At 46.7% G+C, this 15,510-nt stretch overlaps 1 protein-coding gene across 7 annotated transcripts in view; it reads left to right on the forward strand.

The window, feature by feature from the left end:
- The window catches only part of anks1aa (ankyrin repeat and sterile alpha motif domain containing 1Aa), a 56,939-nt gene that overhangs the window by 18,906 nt on the left and 22,523 nt on the right, over positions 1–15,510 (forward strand). For 6 of the 7 annotated variants that reach the window (XM_076099739.1, XM_076099741.1, XM_076099740.1 and 3 more), the window contains 10 exons: positions 1,038–1,334; positions 1,960–2,035; positions 2,165–2,266; positions 2,366–2,458; positions 2,636–2,805; positions 3,095–3,157; positions 3,721–3,847; positions 4,546–4,589; positions 5,403–5,496; positions 9,303–9,799. In XM_076099739.1, coding sequence (XP_075955854.1) covers positions 1,038–1,334; positions 1,960–2,035; positions 2,165–2,266; positions 2,366–2,458; positions 2,636–2,805; positions 3,095–3,157; positions 3,721–3,847; positions 4,546–4,589; positions 5,403–5,496; positions 9,303–9,799 — 1,563 coding nt within the window. The remainder of the gene's footprint in view (positions 1–1,037; positions 1,335–1,959; positions 2,036–2,164; positions 2,267–2,365; positions 2,459–2,635; positions 2,806–3,094; positions 3,158–3,720; positions 3,848–4,545; positions 4,590–5,402; positions 5,497–9,302; positions 9,800–15,510) is intronic. The other variant, XM_076099742.1, reaches the window with a different exon arrangement.

Genomic DNA, 15,510 nt, shown 5'->3' on the forward strand with positions numbered 1-15,510 from the left:
GCTTTTAATTGCTGTTCACTTGTCTTTTAGCTCGTTGTTCTACGATGAAGATTTCTGAGAAGAGAATAGTTTCACTTTTGCACAGAATGAATGACCACTGTGTGAACTTTTTTTAACATGAAGGACACCAGTTCATCTCCGGCCGTTGATCTGATGTGAGCGAGTCGGTGTGTAATACGCATTAATATTGAGTGTGCGTTACTGTCAGGCCACTTCATGCAGCCCCCCCCCTCTCTCAGCGACCCTAAAATAACAACAGTCACGATGCAAAGCTTCACCTCTTCCCCTTGTCTAAACTCCCGTGATCCCCTCTGAGTCACACTTAATTACAGACATTTACACTTTCCTGCACAACTTTTCACTTTAAATAGACATATAACACTTTAATAACAGACTTATTTCAACGTACTTCTATATTGTTTGTTTGTTTATTGTCATGCACCAATCACCAAGCCACATTCCTTGTATGTGCAAACATACTTGGCAATAAAGCGCTTCTGATTCTGATTGTTGCCTTTTGGTGTTCTCTAATGTGTGATTAGATAGCGATCTGATCAGATTGTGCCTCATAGATGGCATAACTAATGGGCTACCTCTACCTCTTTGTAACTATACATCCAAGTGCCCCATGTCTGTGTTAAATCCCCATCTGTGAGGGCGCCACAGCCCCTCTGCTAGCACCCTACTGCCTCTGGCACTCAGTACCGTCCCCAGCACCTGTCCTCATTAGTCCATGCATGTCTGCCAGTCCTCCGCCCGGGTCCACCCCGTCCCCTCTCTGCAGATATCCCCCCCCCCCCCCCCCCCCCCATTCTTCACTCTGTGCTTCATCGTTGTCTCTCTCATGACCTTTTTTCGATCTGCTAATGTGGCGGGCTCTCGTGCACCGATTGGTTTAACCTCACCACGACTCCGCTGAGTCACCTGTTCCATCCTCATTAACAAACACGATCTCCTTTATTACTTCTATTTGTCACTTTGTTTCTTGTGCATATCTGTGCTGCTTCTCACCCGTTCACCCCCCACCCCCCCAACAGAACAATGACAACGAGACGCCGCTGCACTGTGCTGCCCAGTATGGCCACTCCCAGGTGGTGCGGCTGCTGCTGGAGGAGCTGACGGACCCCACCATGAGGAACAATAAGTTTGAGACCCCGCTGGACCTGGCTGCGCTGTACGGCCGCCTGGAGGTGGTCAAGCTGCTGCTCAGTGCCCACCCCAACCTGCTCAGCTGCAACACCAAGAAGCACACGCCGCTGCATCTGGCCTCTCGGAACGGACACCTGTCCGTGGTCGAGGTGCTGCTGGACGCCGGCATGGACATCAACTACGAGGTGTGTGTCTCTCTATATGTGTGTGTCAACTTTAAAAGCTTCGGGTTGCAAGTGTGTCTTAATGTGCTGCCACGGCCGAAGTCATGTTGGGTAACTTAATCTGTTCTTGCTGCACTTCCTCTCACTACTTCCTACTAAAGCTGTGAGATTAAATGTAAAACTCTTAAGCTCTCGGTTTGTAAAGGAACCGCTGTGGTATCAAAGCAGAGCGGGCCTTGCTCCCCCTGGTGGGCCCCCTGGCTCTGACTCTGAACCAAACTGTGCCGTCCATCTGTCTGGAAACGCTTTCCCCTTTTTACTCTGTCCTCCTTTCCTCTGAGTCAAGGATGCAGAGTGTCCTTCAGGCCTTCCATCCTGCAGCTTTCAATTAGCATGGCCCTCTGAGCTGGAAAATGATCTGCTTTGATTTCTCAACCACATCATTCTCAGTAGAGGTGTGGACTGGGCGGTGGGCACGAACCCCGGTAGTTGGCATATGCACCGTTAATCTCGCTGAAATGTGGGCGCCGGAATAGCACTTCTGCAGTCTGATTCATCCGGCAAAAGTTGAAGGAAATAAGCACGAGATTCAATTTTCATGCTAATCCGCTGGCTCTTCATGCTTCTGTTTTCTTTCGCTGCTCAGACGGAGAAAGGCAGTGCCCTCCACGAAGCTGCCTTGTATGGGAAGACGGATGTGGTGCAGAGACTTCTCAGTGCAGGTCAGACTTCACTGCCACGCAAGCAACGTCTGAATCACTTGCTGCTCCTAATTAGCACAGCTTCTGCGAAGTCAATTTAAATAGCAGAAAACACCACACATGCTGTAACACTGGGCTGTCATTCGTCAGGTATCTGTGTGAAAATCACCGACCAGAAGGGCCTGGCAGCGCTGGACACTGTCAAGGACATGCCTTCCCAGAAGAGCAGAGAGATAGCCACTCTCATCCTAGGTGAGGATCAAATGTGAACACCAACACTGTGTGTGGGGAAGCTTCCTCTTCATTTCGCATTTACCGGCTGTGATACAATCTCCTGTTTGTCTGTCGCAGGTCACATGACTGGAAAACCCCCCGACATTGACCTTCCCCTTCCCCCTCCACCAGTCCCTCCGCCTCAGGAGAGTCCCAGCCCACGGAGAAAGGGTAAGACTTACCAGATGTTAGAAAAAGTTTGGGGTTTTGAGCTGTTGCAACAGAGATTCAGTCAGAAGTTTGAACAGGAAACAGCAGGAAAATAAAACAGAGGGTTTTCTTTAATCTGTTCAGCTAAGAACTTTGTTTGTCTTTGTGCGCCTTTGTGCATTTCGACCCGTGTTACAGGTGATATGGAGAAGGTGAGCGAGCTGATCTCGGGGCTGGCCCCGAGGCCCGAGGAGGAGAGCCCGTACGAGGCTCTGTTCGAAGCCACCTCTTGTCACTCTCTCGACAGCCTCACCAGCGGCAAGTCCTCAGACAGGGACTCTGGACGGCCCGATAGCGAAGCTGGCAAGGTCTGCAGTAGTTTACCTGAAACCCACCCTCACACACAAACACACACACAAACGCATGCAAGCAAAATGATAAGCGCGTCGCAGGGTTTTATGGGAGAGGAAATGCAGATCTCCCACTAGAGGGTGATAGTGGTCTTCCATCCACATGAGTCATGACTGGGCCTCAATACCCTGCAGCATTTCACTTCTTGTTGTACAGAGTGGCTATGAAATGCATTTCTTAATTTTTGTTATTGCAGTAAACTAATCAGCAAGTGTATATTCATCACATCTTATATTCCATTTACAGAAAGATCGGCTGGTCCATGCGTCACATCCGGGCCCCGGCCACGAAGAAGAGGTGAGCTCAGATGTGAGGAGCTGCGATCATAGAGCCAGGGAAACGTGTCGCCGCGTCACAACACAGATTCTCATACGTGTGCCGTCTTTAGCGCGGCACGTGTGACAATCGCGGCGGGATACTGCCTTCAGAAGTTAGTTCCTCTGAGAGGTTGGACATGGTTTATTAATGCAATGTCACAGGGGCTGCTGGGAAGTGATTATCTGCCTGCCCGAGAAAGCCACTTTTTTTTTTTTTTTTAGCCATGACCCCTTTCACGGCCGCTCCCTTCACGGCCACTGCTCAAATCAAACCGCTTCTTAATACATATTCATCGGAGTGCGGCATTGAGACACAGGCAGCGGGGGCGTGAAAAGGAGAAGTGAAGTGGAAGAGGAGTGGAGACCTGTCTGGCCTCAACTGGGGCTAACCTTAGACAGAGCTTTGTTGAAATAACATTGAGGAAGTTTTATTTATGCAAAAATCATTTTGAGTCTTAAAATATAAGCCAGTTTTGGTGAATGCTTCATAGCAAGTCATTTCCTTTTCACCCTCTTTGCCTCTACTTTCTCCCCGCCTCTGTCCCTTTCCTGCAGGCCCTGTATACTAACAGCAGTATTGCCGAGAGAGGAGAGCCGGTGGAGGAGGATCACACATACGAGTTGTTGCTGACCGCACAGACCAAACACCCACCGCCCAGCCACGAGTCCAAATCCAATAAAGGTAATTGTGTCGCATGTCGGGATTATAGAAGAGACGGTCAAGAGCCATTTTCCAAAATACTTCTTCCACTGATGCTGTCTGAGCACCGCCGAACCTGAATGCATTTCCTATCCTAATCATCGAGAGCACCTACACACACTGCGTGTGCCCAACCTGAGCACACCCTCCTTGGTTGTGGCTGATGAATGGCACCGCATGTAATTGGATTAAATGGGATTAAATTAGGAGGCCATTTTGATACCTTGCTGTTAAAGTTTGAAAACCATCCCCTCGGGCCCTCCAGCTTAGTCAGCCTCACTAGCACCATTAGAGAACGTCACTGAGCTAAAGGGTTGGAGTTTAACCGCTGATGTCATCATGCCTCCCCCTATATGGATAACTGATGGTGTTTCGCGTGCTCCACCCGTTAGTTAGACAGAAATGTCAAATGATTAGTTTCCCCATCTGTTTTAAAACCCGCTTGTTTAAATAGCAGGGGGATTAATCTGAGTCTGTCTGACTCGAAAGCCCGATATGTCGCCATGCATAATACATGATTTTATTATACATCACTTTCACTTCCTCTTAGCATAATGTCTGTCCTGACAATCAGAAGTGTCTGTAACTTTAAAGAGATATTGAGTACTCTGAAATGACCAAGATAATCTTTCATCTGCCCAAACTATGTTCTCACTTGTTTTTCTTTTTTCATTCCTCAGATGAGAACACCACGATACAGTCGTCCAACAATGTCCTACCTCAGGTAAATGTAACATTCCTCCTTTCATCCTTCATCATATGTTTTATGTTTAGACCTCTACATCAATCTTAGCAATACTTTTGTACCTTTCTTCATTGCCTGCCGGTTACCGAATCCTTTCGTAAAAAAAACCTCCGTAAGAGCAAGTTGTACAAAAACCATATGGAAAGAGTTCTGACGGTCAGAGGGCAGTATCCCAGCTGCAGCTCTGGATTGCATATCTGGATTGCATATCTGGAGCGTGACCATAGCAGGTTATATAATGAAGATGAAGGTCTCTCCACAGTCAGAGATTGAGTCATATGTCAGCAGAAGGCCCAAGTCGTCTTAAACTGGCCCTCATAACTGGGTGTCGGTGTGAACCCGCCCGCCTTATTTATTGTCCTATCATATCTCATTTTATTGCCTTTTCCAATTTATCACCCAGTTAGCTGTTTTTAGTATCATTGCTGCCTGACACCCACAGCCCCACCTGCTGCCCACAATATCCGCTCACATCTTTTATTTCAAGCTTCGATTGGATTAGCTCGCCGTGCTCCTCGGCTGCCTAATCATTATATATGAGCAGCGTGGCGTCCTCTCTGTTCTAATCTGCAGCCTGGTGAGCCAAGCTACATTATGGCCGATGTGGGTAAACCTGAGTACCGCCATGCAGGCATCAATCAGATAGCACCTTCTTTCATGTTAAGCTAGCTGAATAATTAGCCGTTAATTGGGGTAACTGCAGATGAGACGCAGATGTTTGTGTTCGGGAGGTAAGATTTGATTGACGGACGTCAGTAAAACTGTTTTTTTTTCTTTTCCGCCCCACTTCAGCGTAAACCCACTGCCCCAAACAACCTCAGAGCCCCAAGCAAGACGAGAGACACCCTGCTCCCTCCGGGACGGGGGAGCCCGCGGGCAGCAGGAGGTGAGTTTGACGACGACTCCTCAGATTTTAGTAACCAAATAAGGTGCTGGCGAACGCTGCGAGGGGTGGGAAAGTATGGACGGGGACACATCAGACTCGGGGGGGGGGGGGGGGGGGGGGGAAGCCAAGCATGTCAATGAAACGGGAGAAATGCATTTGAGTTTGCAGGGTGAGCTGGGCAGGCTTGGATTAGCGCTGCCAGGGGAATGCACGATTGGCATTCTGGAGCAGCAGAGCGGATTTGACTTGTCGGGAGAGCGAGGCTGATTGACATTCCCTGGCAAGTGGAAAAGACTCATTTCACTGCCAATATGAAATAGAATCCGTGATCAGATTGTGAGCGTCCTATCTCAGAGCCCCATCCCGCTTAAAGCTGGATATATGCCACGTCATCCAGTCAAGCATGGAGTGGAGGTAAGGGAGCACGGGCCTCAGGGTTTATTTTCGTTGCAGACACATATGCAGATTATCTTTATTGAATAATTCTTTGAAAAGGAACCGGACAGTTTTTTTCATACTTGTGTGTTACTTGTTTAATTCTTTTTAACGTGAAGTTGTTTGATTTAAAGGCACAGATGGAAAGTGAAGAAGAAGTTCTCCCTGAGCACTAAGAGGACATCTTTTTGTTGATACACAGCCCCTCTCTGATTTTACATTGCCACATGACTCAAGAATAACAGATTTTTTAAGTTATTGTTGAAAGTCTGGTGTTGGGAAATGTGAAGCACTTCTAAAAGCACAGAGAGTCTTTCATTTCCCTTTTCCTTGAATATTGTGTCTAGTGACTCAAGTTAAACTCTCTTTTCCCTTTTTTAAAGCCACAAAAACCACAAGTTTGGTTTATATGCGAAAACCACTTTGTGATTTTTAGCATGACAGCAAATTAAACGCTCGGTTCCCACTTCTGTGTTTTACATGAACACAGACGGCTGGTTGAGCCGGTTCTGCTCCCGTGGACGTGATGTTCATCGTGGTTGAAGCGGCCCCGTTTCCTCTCTGTGTCGGGTTTTATACGGTGTCCAAGGGATATTTCTCAAAAGTGGTGACTTGTAAAGACGGAATGAATGAATGAATGAACACAGTCGAGAGGTTTATTTTTGAAGTCTGGGATCTTAGTTCATCACTGGAGAGGGGCTGTGAATATTCACTCTGTAGATATAATTCTCCACAGTTAACAAATGTGTGGTTTCTGTAGCAGACAGTTATGGTGAAGAATCAGATCTATCCTTACTCTACTCATTCAGTTTTTACAGCCATGCGTTCTTTTCTTTATACTGGATGTGCAGCTTTTACAGTTTCAGTTCGCTCCCATAAAAATATTCACAAGCGCACTCGCATCCAGACGATAAATACGGGAAAAATAGAGTCTGCACACTAGATAATGCTCCCATGGACCATTTAATTGATTACCACCATTAACTGGTTCCCTCTCATGCCAATGAAGCACTTAATGGTTCATCCAAAGCTTTGAATGGCTGCTTCAGAAATGTACCGTTGTTATGAGCTGCGATGCCACAGATGGCTGCAGAGTGGCTGAAGATGGAACGCACCTGTTTGGCAACTAAACCACATATTTCACCAAATGTATCAATTTAAAGGGACAGTTCACCCCAAAATCACAAATGCATATTTTTCCTCGTACATGTAGTGCTATTTTAAAAAAATCTAAAAATACGTTGCACAAACTCAACATCTCTTTTTCCAGAAATCATGACTCGGTAAGTTCCTTTCAAACAAATGTTTATTGGTGCTTTGAGCACCACATACACTCTTTATCTTGGAGAGAAATCAGACATCTCTACTGCTGATATCTCCAAAACAATCTAGATTAATAAATTGCACTAATCTGGGGTGAACTGTCCCTTTTAGAACCATCGTTTGCTTGTTTGTTATTTTAGTTCTACTCATGTGCTTGGTGCCTTTTACATATTTTTTGGGAGATTTTTACGTCATGGATATGTGACAGATGAACATTTGTTCTTTATTAACCGGCACTGTCAATAGAGGTATTTCTTTTCTCGCTTTACTGTAAATGTCCAAAAAGGCCTTCAGTTCCTTATTGACTTTCTGCAGTAATGAGACCCAGAGTTAAAAATCTCTTTGAATCTACAAAAACAACAGAGCAGAGGTTTCACAGGCGGAGAACGCATTGACTTTGGACCAGTGTAGATGGTGGATCGACAGCACCGGCACTGCAGTGTCTGCAAAACAAACATGACATCATTAGTAAGACACGGAGCCGTCCCGTCGTTGCCAAATGAAACACCTCTTGCGGTGACCTCACCCATGAATAGGAGTTGCAACAACATCAGATTGTGTCTGTGCACGTTTTTCCACCATATGAGCAGAGTGTGAGGGGGGTCTCTGCAATGGTTAACACCGTGTGAGATTGTTGGAGCCACATTGATGTGCTCATAGGGCGTTCACACTCCCCAGCTGCCAAGGAGAGGGTGGGTGTTTGGCTGTGGTCCTGACATATGCTCGCAGTACACTCACTGACTCCTTATAACACACACACACACACACTTTCCCGAGATGTTTAAGTGTTTAGAAACTTGTGAAAAGCGGAGTTCAGGGCGTTGTTTGGACATTCCCTGGCACTGCAAATGGACCCTGAAACGGTAATGGGGCAGTTTCGTGAAGTTTGCGTGTCAAACGGTAGAGCGGTGCGCTTCCTCCCCTCGTGTGTTGCAGATATGGCGTCTTCACAGCGAGCTCTTTTGATGTTTTCAGTCTTTGAACGGCAGGTTTGCGAGCCACAAACTGTTCGCTGAAACTCGCCTGTGAAGGACAAACAAAGTGTTGCAACAGGTCACTTCTTTCCCTGTGGTGTCACTGTCCCAGATTCGCTGTCACCGAACACCGTGACCCTGTCACCCTGTCGGGGACGGGCCACACAAGCACACACACACACACACACACACACACACACCTTCACCATGTGTCACAGGGCTAATTATCTGGAGTCTGGCTGCTGGAGGATAGGGCCGATTCAAATTTCCATTCCTGAGCCACCATTAAGGGCTAGAATTAGAATCCAGAAAACACAGAGGGCTGCTGGTCACACGGCAGACAACAACCCGCATCACCACAGTGCAAAAGAAGATGACCACGGAACCACACGGACTAGTGGTTTTTCTAAAGCCATTGTAGATGACGGAGGCCACTTTTCATCCCTACGGCTGATTTGATTGTGGAAAAGAGGCTTAGGTGGCAGCAATTCCTCAGGGAGAGGGAGGAGGAAAATCTAATTGGTTTTAATTGCTCTTGCCAGTCAGTCTCATTGAGGAGCTGTTTTCGTTGGAGAAAGAAGCCGACGTAAGTTTTACTCCTCTCTGGGATATTCCAGAGTCTTCTTGTTCATTTTCTGTTTCACAATCTGGCGTGTTTGTTGTGTCCCGTGCGAGTTTAGTCAGTAGCCTGGGGGGGAATTCTTAGTGCTGTGTCATTTTGGGGGAGATGGACTTAGCAGGCAAGAGGGCCTGTGAGGTAAGGCTCGTCACGAAGATGACTGGCTTCAGTTCCCTGTGACAACATGCACTCAGTGAGGCACCAGCAGATCGTCGTCAAGCTGGGTCAGGAATTCTGTTATAACTCTGGCCAACATACGCCTTCTCCTCGCTCCATCTCTCCTGTTTTTCTCTCCGTCACTCCGGGTAGGAAACAATTACAGATCTGTTTCTGGGCTTGTGTGGGCGGTTTCTTATTAGCCCTGCTCTAAAGATCTGCCCCTCAGTCAGAGGTACTCTTTCCAGCCCTCACAAACTGCTCTCTTTCTTCACTGACTTCTTTTTCTCTTTCTCTAGATAACTCCCAGCTCGGCGAGGATCAGGAAGCAGGTGTCCCGGAGCAGTTCACTGGCCTCCTGCACGGATCCTCCCCTGTCTTCGACAGCTGCGAGGAGCCCTTCAGGCTTCCAGGTGTTGTGCCATCCAACCAGGGCCAGCCAGAACCAAGAAAACCTGCCAAAGCAAAAGAGGAAGTAGCAGCAGCAGCCGCAACGCCGCCTAGCCGCCCCAGTATGGCCGCCATCCTGACGTACTGTGATCCCAAAGCAATTTATGCAACTGTGAATAAGGAGCCCAGGGACTTCGGGGCTGGGGCAGTGTCCGCCGTAAGGATGCGCCCTCCTGGGGACCTGAAGCTGGCACGCAGCCTCTCCAAGTCTGACTCCGACCTGCTGGTGTCGCCCCCTAATGAGGAGGACGGAGGATTGGGGAACCGTAGCGAGTCTGTTTCTAACTGTAGCACTGGCAAGAAGAGGCTAGAGAAATCGCCTTCTTTCACCTCAGAATGGGACGAGGTAAGTGTTGCACCTTTTGGTTCCTTTGCCCATAATAATCAAAGGACAGCACATATCGACTAATGTTAAAGGTTTTTCATATGTTCAAATGTAACAGTTTCTTCAAATATTTACCTACGAGATGTTTCATCAAAAACCAAACTATTAGATAAAACTTTTGTAAAAACCCTTCACACCAGGTAGGAGCCTAACATGCAAAACACGTGTAAAAAATATACTGAAACTGAATTTAGTGACAAATAAAAAGTTATCGTGAGAAGCTCTATGAAGCAAACCGTTAATATCATGTGGAGCGCTTGCACACAATAACACACCAATTCATAGACGCAGATTGTAATAAGAACAAATCTCTTATTTCAACTGTACATTTAAAGAATGAATCCAAATATACAGAAGTTGAATGAGCATTTTGCCTCTTATGCACAGTATGTCCTTTTTTCTTCTCTACAAAGGCCCGCTTGTTAGGCTTAAGTAAGCTTGTGCTCGTGCTGCCGCCACATGACATTTGTCCACAACTACAGAACTGATGGAATGAAAACCCGAGGACCAACTGTAAACAGCCCCGTTGACTGACGTGAACTTCCACAAAGGCTTCTGTTTACTCAAAGCCACCTGTTGCCTTCAGGGGGACGCTGTGCAATTTCAGCTCAACCTTGTTTTGAACTCAAATCTTTAGCAAACAGCAATAATAAAAAGTGTTTGTACATGCGAATAGTGAAGGCCTTTCGATAAGCACAGATCATTTTGTGTACCCAAAAATAATTCGACTTGGCCTTAAAATTGTGTATCTTTATTTGCTGAATCCCATCTTGTTTGTTGTTATCGGTGGATGCTTAAACTAAATACACCCCTCCATTCAGCACTTTAATGCTTTGTCTGGGATGAAGGTAAAGAGCTGAGTCGAGCCCCAGAGAGAGGAGATTAGAGGAGACAAGAAGATGGAGATAATACAGCCGAGGAGCTGAGAGAGTAAGACAAGAGACCGAGATTTGGATATTGAGATTCAGAGAGAACCTTCAAGCCGCAGATCTGTCTCCCTTCAGCTCGTGTCTCCTTCTCTCGCTAAGGCTTCAGAAAGCTACTCGAGTCTCTGTAGAGGCAGCCCATCGTGCAAACAAACACAACGCACACACACTGCTGATCCAGTACGGGATTCTTCAAGAAGTTTTCTCAAAAATTCCCCTTTTTCTGAGCTTGTTGAGCTCTGACATCAACAAGAAGCATCACTTGCATTGGCACTTTTTTAACAGTATATCCATATCTATGGACTGTGAGGTTAGAGCCTATGTAACAATGAATGAGCAGAGGCATGTACAGTAAACATGACCACGCTCTTTCACCGTTTTCCCTACAACGATCCTCTTATTGTTAGTCGGATTAATGATATCCTCCAAGCCTCTTAATTAAGTATCGGTTTAAGCGATCCTCTCAGTAACGCTCCCTCACATTGTTTGTATCCCGCTCTGTTTCTGGATCTCTCTGACAGCTCGTCTACGCCGCTGTACCACGGTGCAGCCCGATCCGCCAGAGATGGTCTTACACGATGCATTTTATGATGCCAGACCATCTTGAGCAAATTCGTCGGGCTCAGATAGCACCGCTAATGCTTTCTCTCCGCGGTGAGATCGAATTGCTGCCTAGTGCTCCAGAACAGACATCAGAACGGCACCAGCGAGCTGAGATAAATGGCGGCTCTGAGGTCGATATCTCGGCTGCTCCGGGCGGTGGTTTGTATCCCGTTGGTCAGAGTTGTCCACTTCTTTCATCGGCCCCAATAAGCCCTCCACTTTTGAGGCTTGATTTGTGGATGTTGTCATTCTGTGTATGGGGGACTTGAATGAAATACAAAAGCTTTGATAGGTTGTTGACTCATGCTACTTTATTAGACTGCGGGGGTGCAGAGATTTTCTAGCTTTTCAGTCTCTTTTTTTGTTTGTTGTGGCTACACAACACAACCTGAATTATGTATTATTGTTCGCCTCTATAATGTTTATGACCCCTCCTCACTAGATAATTATTGTTGGATCTTTTCTCTAATGAGCTCATTTGCTCCTCGCTGTACTGTGATAGTGCCACTTCATTATTTATTCCCGGTACGTGCAGCCGTAACGCTGTGCCAGATGTTGCGTTTATGTCGCTGCAGTTCTGGGTGATAACTGTCCTGCTAGCCCACAGCAATGAGGCTGCAGTTGAGGAGAAAGTCTTTTTTTGACCCAATGTTTGTTTTGTCTGGAATTACTCCTGTCAAAAGCTCAGACAGAGAGGGGGGGGGGGGGGGGGGGCAGTATACAAGGCCTCATACAGAAGCTCGGCAAAGTTCAAAACACTTTTCCAGCCTGAAGGCAAAGCACAACGCCTCGGCAGCGCGACGCATTAATCCTCGTGCACAGTCGGAGCAACCTTGTCTTCGGGATTTTATAGGTGTGAGCACCCGCAAGGAAGGTTTTCCCCTCGATCTACTTCAGCATTGCCGGACAACATAATTAGTTTATTGTTTTGTCAAAGCCTGCCAAGGAAACACTCACGGGAAATTGAAGGTATATTTAACTAAGGTTGCTCACAAAAACTGACCTTCAGACCTTCTCTGTATGCAGCCAGTGAGCTCCACAGTAAAGAACTTGTCTCCGTTTCAGTGTGCGATGCAAAGCAACGCCATGGTTTTTAACCTGTGCGCTCATTCTTATTGGATAAATCAGACAGATATATCAGCTCATATTAGCTCATTGCAGTCATATTGGTATCTGTGTATATCAGAGGAAATCCATGAAGAAAACGAAGTACAGGAATGTCAATGTTTATTTTTCAGCTGTAAATGTTGATTTATGTTATTTATATTTCATCATATCGGCTTTAAAAAAAACTTTATGGTTCAGGCTTTAGTATCGACTACTCTGTGTTGTGTCTGTATGTAGAACTTACAGTATTATACATTTCTTTTACATAAACACAGTACGTAAACAAACATTCTTGATACAGACCCTTTGTGAGGAAGTTAAATACTAAGACGGTTGTTCTACATTAATGAAACCAACTTCTCAGTGCTCTCTGGTGGACAAACTATGGAATGGGGACACTGTCCCCCAAACCTAGTTTGGTACTTCTTTGCTGATATTTATACACAGATATGATTTACCTGCAATTAGCTAATACTGGCCCCGGTTGATTTATTGGTCCATCACAAATAATAGTGACTTCCAATCAAAATGTACCAAAGTGTGGTGTTATTTTAATATCATGCATTACGTATTGCTTATTTCACAAGTCAAAAGTTCACTTGTAATACTGTAATGGAGACATAGAGGGAAGTATTGACACTGCTCCAGAGATATCGTCATCCCTCTGCACAGCATTGTGGTCCGGTTGAGTAATGAGGTCAATAAAAGGGGAACATTTTGTGTGTTTGAATCTTGTAATTCCCTTTTCAAACTTTGTGGTCACAGACGGGGCACTGCGCAGCGTACTTATCCAGTTAGACGAACACCTCGCCTCGTCGCTCGGGACGTGGTCTCAGACAATATGACGGGATTAAGGCGGGCATGACATTACGTGGTTATCGCAGACTGCTGCTCTTCCCGCGATGCCCTCAGCAGCGGTGGCTCTTGTGTCGTCTTCTATACCGAGTTGAGAATTGATCTGGTTTGAAACAGAGAAAGGCGGAAGAGGAGGAAGCAAACCAGAAGGTATCGCTGTCCCCTCTTGCTCAACCAACCCTCCCATGTGGCAGGAGAGCAGGTTGTGTTATTGGCTTCTAACTGAAGATGAGATCTAATCAGTGAGAAGGAGATGCACTTCAGGCAATGGCCTCATTAGCCGCCGGCTCCATGACTAGTGTGTGTTACTGGGTGAACTGGCCATGCTTTAAGTTCATCTGAATGCCTGAAAGCTCATTTGAAATCCTAAAGTAGGCTGCTGGCAATGAGCATCACAATTCATCCTTAATTATTCATTCATTCATACCGGGGACTGCATTTTATCTGCCCTCCACTCTGCCGGCCACAAAATAAAAAGGTTTTGGATAATAACAATACTAACAATGCAGTTCACCGTGTCAGCACAGAATATAATGTGGCCCCCCCCCCCCCCTCTCCAGAGAATCGTGCCTCTGGTGGATCTCATGTACAGTATGTGCAGGCTCTTTGTCAAATACAGACCGTGTATTGGGCTAGCTGACGCAGCCTGTCAGCTAGACCAATAGATCTCACATTCATGCAATGCAGCGAGGATGAATTTGTAATGTACAAACCCCCGAGATGCAATGTGCAAAATGTAAGCCCCACCGCCTCCAGAAGGATGTTGTAAAGAAGCCGGCTGCAGCAGCAACTCCACCGTTTCTAATGGCAGTGATTGCATATTTCTCAAATGAGATTAGATACTTTTAGATTCAGTTGCAGCCTTGGTTGGCAGTGTGATAGTAGCGCTTTTGAAAGGGCAATTTCTTTTGTCCAATTTCCGAGCTTTAGTTAATGTTAATGAACTCGGAGGCCTGCCTTTTTTTCTCACTTGAATAGCGATTCAGATGCCGTGGAGTTCTTTGCTGAAAGCTAAAGGCAAAGCGGCCGGGAACCTTTCTTCTCCCTTTCCTTTCCGGGAAAAAAGCCTGTGTTTGCTTGAAATGGAAATATTCACGCTGCCGATGTAAAGTGCATAGCATATGAGAGGAGTGTGTGGGGCACGTAGTTAAAGTTTGATCGGGCGTAACCTAGCCTGCACTCTCTTTAATGATGTTGGGAGTGTCCTCCCTTTCTCTGTTCTCTCTCGCGCTCCCCTCGGCCCATACTGCTCCATCCACAGTGTTTTCTTTACTGTTTCTCTGTCTGAGACGGCAGCCATCTTGCTGGTCACGACTGGCTGCTCTGGAATACTCTACTGAGCTGTGTGGCAGCATTTGGGGCGAGGGGTCCCAGGACATTACCAAACCCCCCCCCCCCCCGAGGAACACACACAGTTTGCTAAATATTCCCGTTCTCACAACCCCCTCCTTTTCTTCTTCACATGAGCAACACACCCTCGAATACACTGCCTCTGGTTTCAAGACAAGGAGATTTGACTTGCATGAGGTCTTGGCCTATGCATCTCTCCATTTACGGAGCTGTGTGTGTGTATGTGTGTGTGTGTGTGTGCGTGTTTTGTGCTCTACGTGCGCTGGTGTGTAAAGCGCATGCTAATGTGGGTTGGGTCTTGGTCCTCGGGATCAGACTGAAGATGACAATCCAGGGGGCACATTGTGTGGGCCAGCAGAGCGAGCTCCACAGATGGGAGGAGGGAAAGGGAGACGGAGAGCTCTAGACAGAGACAGAAGGAGAGGGCCGCCATCCACAGCCTCGTTTCACTCTTAACTTCGTTCTCCATTCGTACTCCGCAGATCCAGTTGCCACTATGAAACCAGCTTTTGTGAGTATTGATTCCCTTCCAGGCAGCAGCTCCACTGGAGGCTCATTCATCTCGTCGACCTGCCACGAATGAATTGAATGAGGGGAAAGAACTGATGCTTTCTAGCATTTCTTTGGATACTATATTTCCTGTGGAGCCTGTTCGATTGGTATGCGCTGATTGCTAAATACAATAGAATGAGGGGGGGGGGGGGAGCGTGAGCCCCTCCCTCACGTTGTCCTGCTACTTTGGAGTGTGTTCTTTAAAAAGTTAATCCTCTGTGGCATTTTAAAATCTACAGAGCAATTCATGCTGCATCTCTTTGTTCCCCCCCCCCCCCC

Source organism: Anarhichas minor, unplaced genomic scaffold (genome assembly GCF_050575085.1).
Source record: "Anarhichas minor isolate MPS153535 unplaced genomic scaffold, ASM5057508v1 ptg000003l, whole genome shotgun sequence".
Lineage (NCBI taxonomy): Eukaryota > Metazoa > Chordata > Actinopteri > Perciformes > Anarhichadidae > Anarhichas > Anarhichas minor.